The following is an 18,231-nucleotide window of genomic DNA, read 5'->3' on the forward strand; positions in this document are numbered from 1 at the left end:
GTAGGTCCAAGACCCACATCTCTCATGGCTTCTCCAAAATCCTTCTCACCGGTCCCGGTGCCGACAGCCCGAATAGCAGCCTGAGCACGGGATGGAGGAGGAAGCCTAAAAACTTCGTTCTGCAGAGAGACCTCTAGTGTTTTCCTTTCTCCATGTCCTGGCAGAGTTCCTCCAAAGTACAAATACACACAGAGCTCCCATTGTTTGCAGCCCTTCACAAGCCCACTGATCCTAATATGGAATTCAGCAGGAAACCCATGATTTCCTGACACACAGCAAGCTGGAGAAAGAAAGGAAAAACTCCATTAAAAACCTCCAGGCTCTCCTCCATGTTAGAAATGAAATGGAAAATGGAGTGGATTTAACAGGAATCCCTGATTCCTGCAGCCAAGCTGGAGGAAGGGAGACGCGAATCAAAGCCTCAGGCTGCTGATATTTTTTAAGTCGCAATAAATACTGAGAACTCCAGGGCAGGATGAGGATTTCCTGACTCGGACGAACGAGAAAGGACAGATCGCTTTTTTATGATATTCCTCTCTGTATATTTAATTTATTCACCTCGATGATTCTCTTGACTGATCTGGTAATTGTTAGAAGCGGCTGTGACAGCCTGGAAACATTAGTATGATTTCCTGAGTTTGAGATTTGCTGCTCCCCCCCCCCCCTCCAAACTCAGGAAAAGTCAATACAATCGCACTTCATTTTTCCTTCATGTGCACTTGGAAGTCCTGGGAGCAGCAAGAGCAGCGGCAGCAGCAGCAAGAATGAACTGCAAGGAAGAAGATGACAACTGCACTGACGGGAGCAGCAATAATACGAAGAAGATGTTAAAATGCGTTGTAGTTGGGGATGGTGCAGTTGGGAAAACCTGTTTGCTGATGAGTTATGCCAATGATGCCTTCCCAGAGGAGTATGTCCCCACTGTGTTTGACCACTATGCAGGTAAGAAAGTGCTTTAAAAGAAATTTAATTGAGAGCTGCAGGAGGGTCAGGTGGGGGGTAAAGGAAGATCAAGAAGAGGAGAGGTCGGTTCAAAGGGGATGCATGGGTTACTTCTTGTCCGGGAATGTGATTCAGGCCTGGATGGTAGCCAGGCAGTTTAGATGGCAGCTCATACAATTGGGGCAATGCAGGATTTATTCAGAGAACTTATTTGTTTCCTTCCGATTTTTATTTTGGTTTTGGCAAATAAGCAGTGTTAGGGATGCAACTAAATTAACTGGAGTTTTGAGACAACAAATACAATTCAGCCTCCATTGATTTGTATTCTTGCTTTGTTTTTGAAATTCTGAAGCTCTGAACTTCACAGGCTACAGTTATTATGAAGACTGTATATATATACGTACACACATAAAAATACATGCTTTCAGTGATCTTGTGCCTCATGGCAAATGATGCATAAATTACAATATTTGTATCCTATTTTAGGAGTAATCTTTGAGAAAACCAGCATAGTCTCTTTCAGTGCTGTCAGAACATAACTCTCAGAGATATTTTTTTTTACTCCATCTATAAATACATTTTAATACTATAACTTGATGTCAGGGAAAGCCGAAGTGACGATTGGTTTGAGTACTTCGTAGTGAGGGAATTTGTAACATAAGAAAAAATTATGAACATAAGATCATCAGTGATGTTCACTGCATTGCTATGCAAAATAGACCCACAGATTAAATACAATATTCACAGGCCTCTTCCTGTAGCAATTACTTACTTTACCCAGCTGTGACCAAAGTTATCACACAGATGGTGTGATAGGCTAAAACTGTTGCTCAAACTTCTGCTTAATTTTTCGTATCCCAAGTTATGCTGTTTTTCTTCTCTCGCTGCTCCTTTGGCTTATGGTTGTTGTTGTTTATGAGATCCCTGAAAAACAGATTCTAGAAGCACTGCAAAACTCATTGCTTATCTTACAGCAGCAGCCGGAGTTTCCCTCATTCTCTCCCCACCTCCTTAAAAACTGAATTTTCATGGTGTGGCTTATCATAGATTTGGTATTCTGTAATGGGAAAATCTCTGTTTTCATTCTGGCTTCATGTCAGGTTTAGCAGATGAACTGGCCAAACAAGAAGGCTGTGTAATTGCAGAATCTGATCCATGGAAATGTGAAGACCTTTTCCTCCACAAGAGTGGGCAGTGTCACTTCTAATGCAAGCAACACTCTCCTCTACCCTTCCCACCAGATAGATTGAATGACTATTTTAGCAAAAAAACTTTACCCAGACAAGAAATAAGAACATTGTATGGTGGAAATAAGTGCTTCCATGAGCCAAAAATGCTAAGGAAGCCTGGCTGCATCAATTTATGTCTTCTATTGCAACAGCACCCGCTTTCCCATGGTAAGCTGCGAACTGCTTGTCCCTTACAGCCTCACTCCCCAGCAATACGCCCATCCCAGCACCCACTGCCCTTCACTATTTCCCATGCCCTGCAAATACCTCTGCATATGGAAAACCCCGTATGCTAGCCCATACCAGACCATGTATGCATCATCCTGCAGGTTGGGTGGTTTGGCGGGAGCGTGAGGGCACACACATAGGTACTGATGCCAGCCAGGCAGGCTGGTGCTCGCTGGGGGCACCACTCCGAGTTTCTTTTCCCTACCCAGCTGCAGGTGACTCGCAGGGACTTGGTTTGATTTCATTTCCTCTCTGTCAGAAGCGGTAGAAATTGCCAGTGCGCTCAAAAGTTACTGAGGGAGAGGAGGGCTGAGAGAAGGAGGGGAAGATGAAGAGTGTCGCTGCGTAATCCTTATTTCCTTAGGGTGCCAGGTAAAAGCAGTATGCGTGCACTTTTAAACCAAGCTACGTTTTCAGGAGTTGAAGTTTTAGAGCTCTAAAATATCTCCAGCTATTCTTACTTGCCTTCTTAACTATTATAGCACATAAATATAAACTAAGAATGTTTTCAATGAGAAAGTTCAGATAAGGGAAAAAATAGCTCTGTATATTAACATGCTATTCTGAGACAAACCCTGTCCAGCAGCAGTGGTCAAAACTAGCATTGATCAAAAATAGAATTTCATTTTTATGAGAAATCCCATCATTTTTTAAACCAATTTCACTACAAAACTGCACACAGAATTGAGCAGTGGAAGTGACTTCTGGAGCAGAGTGCTGGAAAAAATCCCACTCATAAGATATAAAAATATTACATGGCATAAAGTATAACATAACCTATTTAAAATAGTGTGCATATTGAGAGAGAAAAGAGCTCACTTCGGGCAACCTTACCCCTAAGCTTACAGCTTTTAGGATATTCTGTTGCACCAGCCCCTTCCACATCTATCTGTGTGGCAGCCCATGGTGAAGAGGAGAGGTGGCACAGCAGTACCATGGGCACAGTGGTACCATGGGCATGGTTATACCATAGGCACCATGGCATACAGGGAGGCTTCACACATGGGCAGATCCTGCAGGATGGTTGAGGCTCTGGAAAATCACATTTGAATTTACCCCAGGGAGCTCTTTTTTCTGTCCCTGCCCTTGCCCCTGCCAAAACCAACTGTTTCAACTTTCCCAAACAAGCTGAAACCATTTGATTCAGTTCTTCTGTGCTGGAAATGCTCAAAAGCAATTAATTGCTGCAGATTTTTGCAAAGCTGTACTTTCCATTGAAGGTTTTTCACCCAGGCGTTATTACCAGCAGTGGTGTGTTAGCGCTTCCTCTTGCCTCACCAGGTCACAACCTGGTTGTGAGTCCCAGGGTATTTACCAATTTCCTTCTTTCTAATGGAAAAAGGGGAGGGGGGCAGGGAGAGCATTAAAAATCAAGGATTCCAGTGGTGATCTCAGAGCAGTTTCTCACTGCCTTGACTCCAGCGACTCGGGAGAGACAGTGATGCTATCCAGCCCAGCACTGGGAAAAGCTCCAGATGCACCATTGCCGTGGCCAAAGCGTTAACTGTTCATGGCCCCGCAGCACCAACTACATTTACTTGCCCTGCTGCTTTGCATCTTTTTTGTTCCTTCCCTGGGCAGGTTTTCATGGCACAGGTGAAGCAGGTGAACAAGGACGGCCTGGAGGAAGCAACCAGCATTTCAAATGGCTGAGTTCCAACAGTATTAGATCTGTAGTACTTGTTCAAGCTCTTTCACATGAAAAGTCTTGAAACCAGTTCATAAGATTTGGGCCCAACCTGCCTCTGAGAAAGTCAAAGGCAGTAGATGGATTTCACTCACGGAAGGAACAGGCTTCCTGCAGATAGCTCACACAGCACTTACAACTCAGATACGGCAATGTCTGGGACAAAAGGCTGTTGGGGTTCCACCATGTGTGGCAGCTGCACTGTACAAAATTCCAAACCAGTTATTAGCTCCACACTGGTAATATTCTGCCACAGATTTCACCGACAGTCCACAAAAACGAATTGGTTCAGGGCCTGTTGCCAGGGTTGGGACAGATGGGAAGGCAAATTTGTTACTTGGATACAAAAATGGTTTCTTTTGTTGAATGCGTGGAAGTTTATGAGTCTGGTTATTTCTCAAGGCATTTTGGAGAGATTTAACTGGAGGCTAGAGCCCTGAGTATGTTTCCTTACCTTTGGTGGATTTCCAAGTCCCACACTGAAAGGGTTTAGCCACAAGGTAAATGGCTGTTTCTAGGGCAGGCAAACCACAGTGCTATCCCAGTGACAAACAGGATGTTACTGGCAATAACTGTAACAATAGGGACTGTTTGGATAGTGAGTAGATGCTTTAACATGCTGGTTCCATTCTGTCTCTTGAACATCAAACACTGATTTTCCGTGAGCAAAGGTCTCTCAGCCAGGGTGACTTGTATTATGTCTAGCTATGGGAGGTTTAATTAGGGCTGAGGGTGTACCAACAAAAAAATTCGATTCACTTACTAGCAGAGTTGGTTTAATAGTACCAAAATTAACTGGCTGGCTCTGTGAAATACAAAAGGGACATGTGTGTTATTTGTTACTTAGGAAGCCACCAAACATCCCATTTGATATTCATGAACCCTAAAAACCCAGTAATTTTTTTCATGAAATTTATTCACCCTAGCATTTATATTCAGGCTTCCTAGAGAGGTGGTCGATGCCACAAGCCTGTCAGTGTTTAAGATGTACTCGGACAATGCCCTTAATAGTATGTTTTAACTTTTGGTCAGCCCTGAAGTGGTCAGGCCATTGGACTAAATGATCACTGTAGGTCCCTTCCTATCTATCCTATCCTATCCGATCCCATCCTATCCTATCCTATCCTATCCTATCCCATCCCATCCTATCCTATCTTATCCTATCCTATCCTTGTCTATTCTAATCTATTCTAAAAGTGTATTTTTTAAATGTAAAAATACTCAATGATTGAGGAGCAGTACAAATGCAATGCAACTACTTGGCCTACTGTGCAGACAAATGTGAATGAACTCATTAGACTGTTGAAGTCTAAGGAGAAGAGGGTAGTGAGTCTTAAACTGTCTCGTTCAGGCATAGCACGTAGATGAATGTCGTACAAATACCTTTAGGAGCCAAAATTGCATCTTTGGGAAATGAGAGAGGTCAACCTCTCCAAAGGAGAACTGCAAAGCATCTGTACTAAAGGCATAAAGTTGATGGCATAAATATGTCCCTCCCTCCCCTCATGTGTCGGCACAAACTGGTGAACATTTATAAATAGTGAATCCATTTGAAAAAAATTAGCAGTGGCATGTGATCAGCTAATGAATAGCATACAGAATAGTTCAGCCATGACTGAAGCTCTGTAAATTGAAAGCAATATAGAAGAAGACAGCCATTCATTACTGTTTGAGATACATTTTTTGTTCTTTAGTGATGATTCAATCTAATCTGTCTGACTTTGCACTGAAGTGGGCTGGAGCACCCACCGGTCTTGCAGAGCAGTGATCCCAACCTTGCTGGCCAGGCAAGCCTTGTGGGAAGGGAGAGTCTTCTGCTCTGGTATTTTTATTAACATAGAAGCAGTACCACTGCTCTTGCCCAGAGCAATCAGCTTGTACTTGTGCAAATCCGTAAATCTACTATATCCTGCCCGTATGCCACAGCACTGACCCAAATCCCTGTTCCTCATGTCCTCCCGTGAAAGAGAGCTGTTGGCAGTGGGCTGTCACTGATCATGGGGCTGCCCATGGCTGGCCACTCTCAGTCCTGGGGCAGGCAGGAGCACCTAAGGGAGACTGGTACCACCCTGACGCCATCAACAAGCCATGCATGGAGCAGCTTTGCCTTGCAGCCTCTCCCCATGAGGGAGGAATAACCACCCAAGACATGGCAGAAACCAGATGGGAGCTGTAACATCCCAAATTTCTCCAGCTACAAGCACAAGAGCATGTCTGTCCACACTTCCGATGTGCTAGTTATTTTTAATTAATTGCTAATGCACTCCGGTTTCAACCCATCTGTTCTTGCCACGGTGTGTAAGCAATGACTTAAACCCCACACCATCACTTTTTTTCCCCTGTTGAAACTTCATTAGACAGGAAGAGACTGCCCGAGGAGATTTGCAATTTCTGCATGGGTGCTGCCGTGGGAGTCTTCACACTACCACATTCTTGTCTCCTATAAACAGTCTTGGTAGCACATTAGAGAAACCCTTCATGCAATGTTTGGGGTCATTAAACTGGAAAAGCTATAAATAGTATTAAAAGGAGCTGTGATGTTTATTTGCATGAATGTCTGCAGTGGGTTTTTTCTCCTTTTAATGTTCATCCAGTTTTGATGGTGCAGATTTGAACTTTATCCTTCAGACAAGAAAGTATTGACTATTTTAAGATCTGGTTCTTTAGCAGTCACATAATAGATATGTTCATTTTGCCTCTCAGGAGCTAAAAGGGCTTCTCTACCAATCTTTCTGGTATCATCGAGAATAAATTGAGAGTTCTTAATAAAACATTCAAGGCATGACACAACAGAAGCCCAACAGTGCAATTCAAAGGTTTTCATGGCTGGCTTTTTTGAAGATAAATTTTACAAACCCAGTAGTTCTTAGGCTCCCCACAAAAGGTTTAATTCTGTGTCCTGTGTCACATAAGTCAGAGGAGATCTAGTGATCCTCAGGCTCTTTCACCATCCAGGAAGCCTAGACAGTCTTTATACCGAAGAGGTGCTTTTTGCCTGAATCACCATGATTTTTCAACGTTCAGATGAAACAGGCATTAAATGCATCCCCCAGCATCTTAAGACCTTTTCTTTCTGAAGATGTTTTACAGTATGCGAAGACTTGAGATAACTATCGCTCATATCTCTCTTCCTCACACACATCCCTGTATTGTCCTGCAGGTGCACTATCAACTTGAAGCCCATGGAGGCAGAGGTGTGTGCATGCTTTGTGATCCTATTTACTCAGGGGAGATCGTTTCTGCAGCAGTGCTCTGAGCACTGGTGTGATAAAGTCCTCACTGTCTCCTGGTGCTGCTGAAATGCATCTGTGGCTGGGGAGGAGCCTGTAGCACCTGAGCTGCTTCTTACCTTTGCCTCTGACTCTATTGTACAGCTTCCCTTTGTACTGTTGGCATACCTGGTTTGATTTTACACCGACAAAAGCTTTATGCTACAAAAAGGCACAAAAGAGCTCTGCACCAATCTCTCTAGTGCCCACCAGCGTCTTGCTGATCAACCAGGACCCAACTCCAGAAGCTGCTGGAGCCTGATGCAGAGAACTGATTTCTTCATCCAGTATCAGCAGTCAATGGATGTCCTTGCACAGCAGGAGACAACACTGCACCATGAATAACATTTGCAGTCTGAAAACTAGACATAGAGAATAAGCAAACTGCAACACACATCAGGGAGCATAGTGCCAGGAATTAGAGGAGTAGATGAAGCAGCCTTGTTACTTTGTCCAGACTTATTCACCCTAAATTGCACCTAAGCCTCTCTATTAACTATTTTATATTAGCTATTTTATATTAGCTATGTGCTGTTTGAAGGGCAATACGAAACACAAAGAATATGAAGCAAGGATTTAGATCGTTTGAATGTGTATTGGTGGTTTGGATGTAGAATGATGGGGGTTTTTTAAGGTCAACCACAGTCCTGAGGGAATGGGTTGGAAAGATAAGAAAGTCAAACGGCTTTAAAAGAAATATTTCTTTGCATGATATGTGATTAATCCAATTAACTTATCACTGTACAGAAGTTACTGAGTCAAAATTTTAAGAAGGTTTGCAAAAACGGAGGTTGGATCAGGTATCAGGGAGACTGAGTGCTATTGTAAGTTAATGAAAAAAACTTCTGACAAATATAATAAAATGTGAGGTGACACCACCTTCTGTTAGAGGCCAGGATAAGGCCTAAATTTGGTCTGATGAATGGCAAATTATCTTAAATCTGCTTACTGCTACATCAGAGGTTAAGACTTGACTCCCTGGGCTGCGAGTTTGGCCCAATTCAGCACTCTTGTACTCAGTGCTGTAGAAAGGGACTTTTTGGAATGATTTTTACAATATGTGAAAGGGCAAATAGATTTTGAAATTTTGCTTATGCAGCAATGGACTGCTGCAAAGAGACATGGAGAGACCTGTCCGGAGCGTGAAAAGGGTTAACGCTGGAAGTGATGAGAAAATGACCCTTTTCTTCTCCACTACTCCAGGACAGTCAGTCTTAGTCTTTCCCTCCCCTTCTAATCAGCGTAACATTGCAGGAGTTGACATCAGCTGAGGAAACCAAAACTGAAACTGTGGCCTCTGGCTCTTGAAGGAGATCTCTACAGCATGAACAATCACATCCACTATCTTAAAATCAATAATTGACTCAGTACATGTGGCTGGCCAGCCACTCCAGGGGGCAAAACCACTTACAGATGGTGCCAGACCAGGTGCACGTTGACAGCCATTCAGATGCTTTTCAACAGCAGATGCTCCACATGTAGGAAACAAAACCAAAAACTTAGCAAAGAAGTCTAAGCACCCAAAATTCCTAGGCATGTACAAACTTCTTCGTTTCTGCAGGATATGGCAGCATTTTTACCAAGTCACTGTTATGATGGCTTAGTTACTCATTAAGTCAATGCAAAACGCCTCCACTAAAACTTCCTTCTAATTTTCTGTTCTCTTGATAAAACTTGATACCTTGGTGTCTGTACTAGTGATAAACATCATTGCTACCATGCATCGCTGTGTATATTTTGCCCTGCAGGCAGTGCCTTTCCTATGTTCTGACTTTCCAGTTGTTATGGCCAGACCTAATGACATCATGGAAATGGCAAGGGATGAGGAAGAGCAAACATATTTCCTTCAATTGTTCTGTTCAGACAAAGTCATTAAACAGTAATGACATCTCCTGTCAAATTATTATTTATCTTTGCAATGAAAAAATTCCAAGTTGTTATATTTCTAGTCTGCTTTTAAGAGTGCTTCACTCACTAGTCACCTGTCACATACATTGTTATTGTATCCCAAACTACGGGTCTTCCAGTTAAGTCAAGGAATATGTTACTGAAGAACAAAAGCTTTATGAATTGTCACCCCAAGTTTTATCCCGAGAGACACTGAATTAATGAATTCTAGACTGGATTTGTGAACTGGTATTAATCTCTTTTTTTCCCCAAATAAGATCATGGAAAATGGGTTTTAAAATAATGTCTAATAATTAAAAGCTAAAAAAAAAAATTAAAAAAAATTGATACCTTATTTCTTATCAAGCATTATTTGCATTCAAACTCAGAAATCTCTCACCCAAGGCAAGCCATGCTACTGGCAGCCTTGGTTGAATGCTGGGACTAGACCCTACATGCAACTTCTACATGTGCTAGAATGCTAGCATCATTCACCAGCCAATGTCTTTCCCATGTACCCACGTGGACAAGAAAGCTCTCCCAGATCTGAGAATGAATCATTGCACCTCACGGCAATCTCAAGTACCATCCGTCATGTTTCAGCAATGAGGACACAGCCAGGTGAACGTAGCATGAGGGAGGACCCAATGATACAACCCAACCATGTGGTTGCTACCACCTTTGGCCGAAATCAATGCAGATCTGTGCTGTGGTGGCTTTTCATTAGTATTTGTTCTGTAACATACATATTCATAGATTTATGACCAACAGCAAAACTCTCTTCTTAAACAGATGTGTGGACATCACATGAGAGTAGGCAAGATGGCTCAGAAGGGTCCTGGGGGACACAGCGCCATGTGCACCCTGTGGCACTTGCGGGGTAGTGGTCCCCATAGCCAAAGTGGTGTTTGGGGGATCCCAGGGAAGTGGAAGCCATGAAAGACCATGAGAGCTTGGTATTACAGCTAGCACAATTCCTCAGACTTAATGTGGGTCCAGGGCACCAGCAAATCCAGCAGTGGGGTTGCCCCAGGGCTGCCTTTCTGCCTCTGGGACTGGGACAGCAATGAATCTGTAAATACAAAACACGCCAACCAGCCTCAGGGGAAGAGAAGGCTGGAAAAACCATTCACTGACAGGAGAAGCACTGGGAAAAAAAGAAAAAAAAACCTCCCAAAGGAGGGAGGTGGACAGCTGTAAAAATATTCCCAAGCACATTGGCACAGGAGGCACAGTCAGGAGCCTGGCTTGGGAGCAGAAAGGGAAGAGTGGCACAGCGCTGTACCAGGATCCTCACTCCTCATTCAGGACAATGCAAGTATATCATGGAAATAGCTGTCCCACTGATGAGCACAGGAACCAGAATTTAGGCACCTGAAAGAGTTAAAGAGGACTGTGCAGAGGGGCTGGACAGAAAAGTCCTGCCACATTGCAGGAAGCTGCCCGAGATGACTCACTAAAGCTACTTTCCAACCCCTACAGTTCTGAGGGGATGGAGGCCACGTCTCTTATTAAAGACTCTGTGGCACAGACATCCAGTTATAACTCTGAAGTAATGATATTAACAGTATCTGCTAATGCTTGGCTTTCTGCAGACTTAAAGGAAAAGAATAGCTTCAGCAATGAGTGGGAAAACATACATGTTCAAAGATAGCATTAATTTTTATCCCCTGGGAGATGGGACAAAAAGAGCATCTATTTACAATAATAATGCTGCTTTGCTGAGAACACACCATAAGGAAACTCCCATAGGTTGGAAAATGTGTTTTAAGTTCACAAACTGTCTCATGCTCCAGCTCCAGAGTGGGCAGCCCTCCAGCTGCTGTGAGCAAATCTGTCCTCAAAGGCCAGGCCCGCCCCTGTCTCACACACTCCCAGTTTCTGATCAATCTGCCCAGCTCTGTTTCAGACCAAAGTCTTTTTCTAATTTTCGGGGCCCAGTTGCTTGAGACCCTGTCCATGAGCAAGAGAAATGCAAAGACCTGATTTTTCATTTAAAAAATGAGGCATTGAACAAATGCACACTGAAAATGCCTTCTGAGACCATCAATTTTATATATATATATCAAGCAATGGCTTGTGGAAGGAATGCCCAGGATGTCATATTGTCTATTCAAACTTGGACAAGAGCATTGCTATTGACAGGTTGGGTTGTATGATCTGGCTTCACACAACCTTCACTGAGGGCTCAGGGGTTTATCTATATACAGATTACAAAATACCTTGAGATATCTCAAGGTGTTTTGTAATTGCATCTTTATTTTTCTTTAGTTATAACTACACATAGACATTTTCAGCTGTATAAAAACACAAAGGATTCTATAGAATTGCTTGTAATTTCTTCCTAGTTTAATCCCATCTTTGCTCTCTGAAAATTTGCCATTAAAATTTTCAGCACAAGCATGACCAAAATCTGGGGCAGCATTTCTATGCATTTATTTAAGCTCTTAGAAAGACCCTTCACCTTCACAGTGCTGCTTTGCTTTGTTCTGTGTATGTAACCAGTAAATCTCAAAAATCAAGTACAATTCTCTTCATCTCATTGCCTTCTAGCTACTGATCGGAATATTTTAAGCCTGTTCCAGGAATACAAGGGAGTAACAACTCTCATTAAATAAAATATGTGAAATACAGCTTTAAGAAAGTAATTTTCCAGGAATACTGTCCATGAAAATAGGATCAAACTCAACATTAAAATAGGAGTTCATATTCCAAAAAATATTCAGCTAATCTGCCAGAAACCAGGCCTTACAGAAGAACTCCAAATTAGCTGAGCCAGTTCATGATATCATTAATATGGAGAATTTCCCTTGCCATGCATAGTAATATTCTTTGATGGAGTGTGCCACTTGGAGATCTGCTGGGAATTTACCTAAGCCATTCAGTTTGGTTCAAGTCCAGAGGGGTGAGGTTGCTGTGGTTCTTGTTATTTTAATATTTTAGAGTGTTAAGTGTGGTTTTTCCCCTCTACTCTCTCTCCTGGGAAACTGCTAAAATGGTGAAATAATTCATTCTTCCATTATTTGAAGTATATTGCCCAATTTATTTCTTTTCCTGTAAAGAGCTGCTTGTAGCAATACCATAAGTTCCTCCTGATGCTTCCAAGGAAGGAAGAAGAAACAGGGAGAGTGAATGCAGAATGAGGTCCCCAGTCTGAATTAATGTTTGACAGAGGAAATGTATGCCAAGAAAATGGTGGAACAGGAATAACTTGTGTCGTCTCCATATGGTGCTCCCAACTGGGTTTGTCTCCCCCTGCCCTCTATTTAAATGCATGAACGTGAGAGATTTTTAAAAAAAAAACAAGTCTTGCAACAATTTTGCAAGGAAAACAGTATTTTGAGACTATGCCCGACAGGGTGGAAACTCCTGAGGACACAAAGGATTCTTGTCCCTGGCTGAGAGCATTCACAGTATGTCATGGTGAGGTGCATGAGACGATGCATACAAAGACCACCTGACTAGAGAGCACCTTGTACCTTCCATCTCATTAAGTCCTTCCAGGTCTTGATCCCCTTTCTGCAGTTCCCTCCATCTTTCAGAATGAATAGCTGCATTTTCCATGTTGCTTTTTTCCTCAAAGAATAGGGTCTTCCCACCTGAATTGTCAGGGAAAAAGAAAGACAGTTTCTGTTTCCAAAGCACGCTTGGGTGCAGCATGGGACATTGGAGCTAGCCAGAACTAGATGTGGGTCCTGCAGAGCCATCCCTGAGCCAGCTGCGTCCAAAACCAAACCACAGACATTGCACACATAGCGGCTGCCCCACAAGCACCGAGTGATAATTATTACCGTGTGGCTCTTCTGATTTCCTCAAGTACTGCCGAGCTGGCAAGGCCTGCAGTCAGCCAGGGCATGAGAGCAGATGTTCTTGCCTTCTGACAGATGTCAGCTCTGCCTGATGGAAAATGCCATCCGAGCTGAGTGAAAACCAACAAGGAGCCAGACAGGGCTTTGCAGGACGGTAGTGGGACCACCCCCACAGTGACCACTATCCATCGCAGACACCATCCATCAGCCACCTCTTTCCTGGAAAACCCCTGCCACAGAATACCGTAAAAGCATTATCTCAGCCTTGTTTCTTGTGCATAAGCTAGGGAAGGTCAAAAAAGCCAAGCAGCTGCATGAGAAACAAAAAATGCCCAAGAAAATAGGAGAGAAGAATGGCAGGAGGGTAGGAAACAAATGAGCATCCTTAGAGGATGGAGGGGAAAGGTATGTTTAAGAAAAGACGGTCCAGAAACAATCCAGAAACCATAAAAAAAGTGATTTGTAACAACTATGTTTTGGGGGATATGACTCATGATTTTGAACTTTTGGGGTTAGCAAAAGTTCTGGACACAGCATTTTTGATGAACTATCCCACCAGGAGAAAATGCTGATTCATGAAAGTTGAAACATTTTTCAAATACTTGGAAGGACAAATTCTTGAGGTCCAGGGCCCTCTGGTTATTTCTGACAGTGCAGCAAGAAAGACCTAAATTGAAAACAAAATATCTGAAGATTTTGTTTTCATTCTTTTGTAAAATTAAAATAAATTGTAAAACCTCAAAAGTTGTCACAAAGCTGAATTATCATCTCCCTGACCAGTTCTAGTTGGTTGCTGTTACTATCCGTTTTACAGTTATTGTATTGTAATCATTGTTATTCAAAGGCAGGCTTACTCCCACTTCCTTTAAAAGAAATGTTTGTGCAACAAAGACAAAAATTTGCAAGGAAAACGCCTGAAATATCATGAGCTCAGGTGTGGTTTTAGGCTCTCTCAATATGAAGAGCTGCAACGGTTGCAGGGAGAGGTCAACAATCCTTGCACACCTTGGCAGAACCGGGCAAGCACTTAGAATAAGAGAAAACAGTTTTTGAACTGTGTGTCACTCATTGTGTCTTTATTCTCTCTGCTATAGACCACCTGCAGAGTGCTTTTTTCTCCTCTTCTCCTCTGATGGCTTTTGTCGTCATATTACTGTCTAATAAATCCACATTTCTAATTAATAAGATCACATAGGTTTGATTTCCAGAAGAAGGAAGTTAGCCTAAGTGCTCTCAAAGGTTTACATCTTCCCACCGCCAGACACAACTGTGCTCCAGTGAGTGGTCCCCAAAGTCAGTGACACTGGGACAAGGACTTGCTGAACAAGCTGTGATGCCCAGTGGATGTGAAGGGAGGCGTCTATGGCCACATCCTAGTGATGCAGCTTGTGAATTATGGAGGAAATCAACAGTAAAGGACCTGATTGGAGCTCTTGCAGTATTAAGTTAGGAGGGACACCATTGTAGTTAGGTGAATTAGGTTGTGTGCAATTAGTTTGAACTTCAAATGCGACCTTTATTGCAGCTTCTGAGATAACTTACTGTCGGGTCACTTTCAGGATCCCCCCATATAGCTGCAAGTTTATTATCTGTCATATTAACAAACCAAGACACTGCTATTTGATAGAAAGGATTCATTCCAAAAGCCAGAAGCTAAAACTGTCTGTCCTTCCCAAGAACTTCCCGACGGAGGGCTCAAAATCCTATCTTAGTATGAATTACATCTGACCTAAGGAAGTTTGTTTGGGGTGTCTGAGGACCACTGAATTTCAGGTTTATAGGAAACCCTTTTTAATGTGCTCCTGCTGGAAGCTGGAAGGCAAGAATGAAAACAGAGCCATCAGAAGTAGTGAGAAGGCACTACCGATGGGGTCTAATGGATTTTCTTCCTTAGAAGAGCTGGAAGCATAACCTGAAAGAGACTGGTTTCATTTCCCAGTGAGCATAGTGGGTGTAGGTAGCTAAAATTAGATATAATCTCTATTAGTTGTAAATATTTATGCCTATTGCCATAACACATAGCTTCTAGTCTGATGATCTTCAGTATGAGGAAAATGTGGTAAATACATTTTGATATTGAAAACAAAGGAAATAATAGATTTTTAGGTGATCTTTTTGAAGGTTAGCTATCCTCACACAAACTGCTGCATTCATCTGGTTTTGGAAGACTCACAGAGCTGGGGCCAAGAAAATCTAATTCAGGAAACCCTTGAAGTGAAGGAATGCATGGCATATAATAAAAGGCCAACAAGTAGATGAATAAAATAAGTGAAAGAAGCAGATAATGTCCTTAATGTATTTCTGTGCAAACTGCTAAGCTTCCAAGATACTGTAATGAAGATATTTATGACACGAAACAGATAATTTCTCAAGAAGGAAATATCAATTTTCCCCTTATATATTTGCAGGAGATGCAAGGAAATAATTTTGTGATTTATTTTTGTCAAAGAGATACTTAGTAGATTACAAAGAGGTAATATGTTTGTGGATTTTTTTCCCCAAATTTCTTTGTTTGCCATATTAATTTATACAAGCAGTTAGAAAAGTGCCTATAGTTTCCACTTCAGGGAATTTTCCCCTAAATAATTTGCACAAATGCCTTTTGCTAAGCAAAGACAACAGTCCTAATGCCATTCACTACCTCACAGATGCAACCCCTGATAATTCCAGGGGCTAGCAAATGAACTTTATTTCTCTCCTTGTTTTTTAATAGCATGTAGAGAAGAAAAAGACATTGATCAGCAGACGGATACATATGACATCTCAGCATGGGGCACGGGCCTGGCTGCTCCATGTCTCAATGTGAAATAATGGGCAAAGTGCAACCGCAAGCACGAGAATAGCTGCCCAGGAAACAGCCCAGAGCAGAGTGAGTGGGGGACAAGATGCATAGAATGGGATGGAAAAGCAAAAAAGCACTGCCCCTGCTTTTCTCCTTGCACTCCAATATTGGAAAATATCCCATATACCTCCTATAAGAGGCAACTTCACCATAATCCTGGTAAGGGCCAGAGTCCACCAGCAAGAATAAGAGAACAGTAACAGGACCCAGAAAGTCAGGGCAGATCAGACAAAATAAACACCAACTTCAAAAACATGCAAAGCCCAGAAGGAACCTGGACCCTGGCCTTCACACTGTACAATAGAATCATTCCTGGGGTAGAAAAAAAAGGAACTGACTGAAAGACTGTTCTCTCTTGTCTGGGCACCTTGGGCTGTGGCCAGACGTGAAAGGATGGAAAATACATATCTGTCTCTCTTATAGAAAACTTAGGTCAGAGTTTTGGAAGCCACCTTGTAGAGGTGGGGACCCCATTCAAATTCAATTCGAAAATAAGATTTTTGGGTTCCTTGGAAGATCCCCTCCCCTCATTTTGATTCTCAAGAGGTTCAAATCCCCTCGTTCAGCTTCCTGAGCTGCTGAAGGTTCCCAGGTCCTCCATGGCCAACAGTCCTGTCGCAGACATCAGGGTCTTCTCTGCAGGACAGCAGCAAGCCCATCCCTCAGCACCCACCCCATTAATTCATAAAATGGCTCATTTAGATGCTCAGTAAACCTTTGGCTATGGAAACACAAGCACTAAGCAGGAGTCTTGGTATCAGAGACTCTTAGTAGCTGTAGAAGAGGATGTTAGCCATATCAAAATCTTTGCCATCACCCATTTGGAGGGAAGACCACAAACTCCCTTAGCTCAGCAAAAATATACAGTAACTGGGTGATGATCACTGACACTGGGAGTGCAATGGATACACTCCAGATGTCTTTTCGACATCCACTGGGATTTATATCCATCCATTGACAGATGGGAAACCTCAGTTCTGAAAAAAAAAATCCATGGGCTGAGTTTATAGTAAGGTAGCCAGACTAGAATTTCTCTCTACTTGTTTGTCATCTTGCTATTTCTAGAAATACCTCCCTCTGCCCTCTTGGAACACCAGTGTGTATTTCCTAGCCATGTAGCTGGCTTAAAAGAAAACAGATCTTAAACTAGGAGAAGTAAGTCTATGAAAATCAATATGTCTGAAGGAACAAGGGTGGGAAAAACTCCAGAGAAAAATGTTTGTGAAGGAAAGCAAATTTGCTAGAAAAAAACTGCGGTTTGCCATCATCAACATACCCTTGGGTAACAGAAGAGCTTTTTCAAAGTGAGTGAACATAGACATACATGGCAACACAGGCTGAAGGACTGCTGAAAAGGATACAGCACTGAGACTGGTCTTGAAAATACTGTTTCACCTTGTTAAAGTTTATGAAGATGAAATGATACATAAGATCAAATTAACTTGTCCCCAGTGTTTTCCTGTGATACAAGAAGACATATACTTTTTTTCTGTAACCAGACCCTAGATGACTTTAGCACTAGCTTTCTGGATACCAACGCATCATTGACCAGGTATATCCTGCGAAGTGTCTGACTTCATCAACCTCTTTGTTAAACAACAGGGAGTCTGCTCAGACACCCTAAGCTGCCTTACAAACACAGCAGTGACAATTTAGCATTTTAACTGAAGGAAAGGAGTTTGAAGAGACATATAGGCATACGTTTCCTGATGGATTTCTCATCTTAATTTCTCCAGAGGATCTCAGCAATGGTTGATCCATCTGTTTTCTGGAATCTCGTCCCAAACTCAAGTCCGAAGACCTGTGTGTACAGAGGAATGTTGCTGTTCTGAAAGGGCAGAGATTTTGAGAAACTCCTTTGTTCTGAAATCCTCTTAAAACAAATCCAAACCAGTTTCATAGTGGTCCTCAGTGGTGCGGTATAAACAAGATTTAATTCTCGTATCTTTGCCATTTGCTCACTGCTTTCCCCACTGAAACGGCACCAGCTGGTCATTATTATTTCGCACTCTGGAGGGTTCAAATTTTCATCAGCTCTCCGATTCTGTGAGCTCTCATGACCAAGAGCAAGAGAGATTTCTGAGCTGTTTGGTGAAAAACCACACCTCATGTATAAGCACGGCATAATAATGCATCCACTGTCTAATGTTAAACAATTCATTCCATACTATTGAATGCTTAAAAATAAAGTGAACCACGGTTATTTTAGATGATCTTTTAGGTATCACAGCAGTTAAAAGTAACAGTATTAATATCAAGGAGAAGGGTATATTAAGCAAACATTAAGTTCACCCCATAAACAGTCTCTAGTATAAGCACAGTAATACATGAGAGCTCA

The 18,231-nt window shown here is 42.3% G+C and overlaps 1 protein-coding gene across 1 annotated transcript in view; it reads left to right on the forward strand.

Moving 5' to 3' along the window:
* The first annotated feature begins 764 nt into the window (after nucleotides 1-764).
* RHOJ (ras homolog family member J) overlaps nucleotides 765-18,231 on the forward strand; it is a 53,831-nt gene continuing 36,364 nt past the window's right edge. The window contains exon 1 of the mRNA XM_086463434.1: nucleotides 765-942. Coding sequence (XP_086319560.1) covers nucleotides 765-942 — 178 coding nt within the window. The remainder of the gene's footprint in view (nucleotides 943-18,231) is intronic.

This window comes from Leptosomus discolor, chromosome 3, assembly GCF_034619465.1.
Source record: "Leptosomus discolor isolate bLepDis1 chromosome 3, bLepDis1.hap2, whole genome shotgun sequence".
Lineage (NCBI taxonomy): Eukaryota > Metazoa > Chordata > Aves > Leptosomiformes > Leptosomidae > Leptosomus > Leptosomus discolor.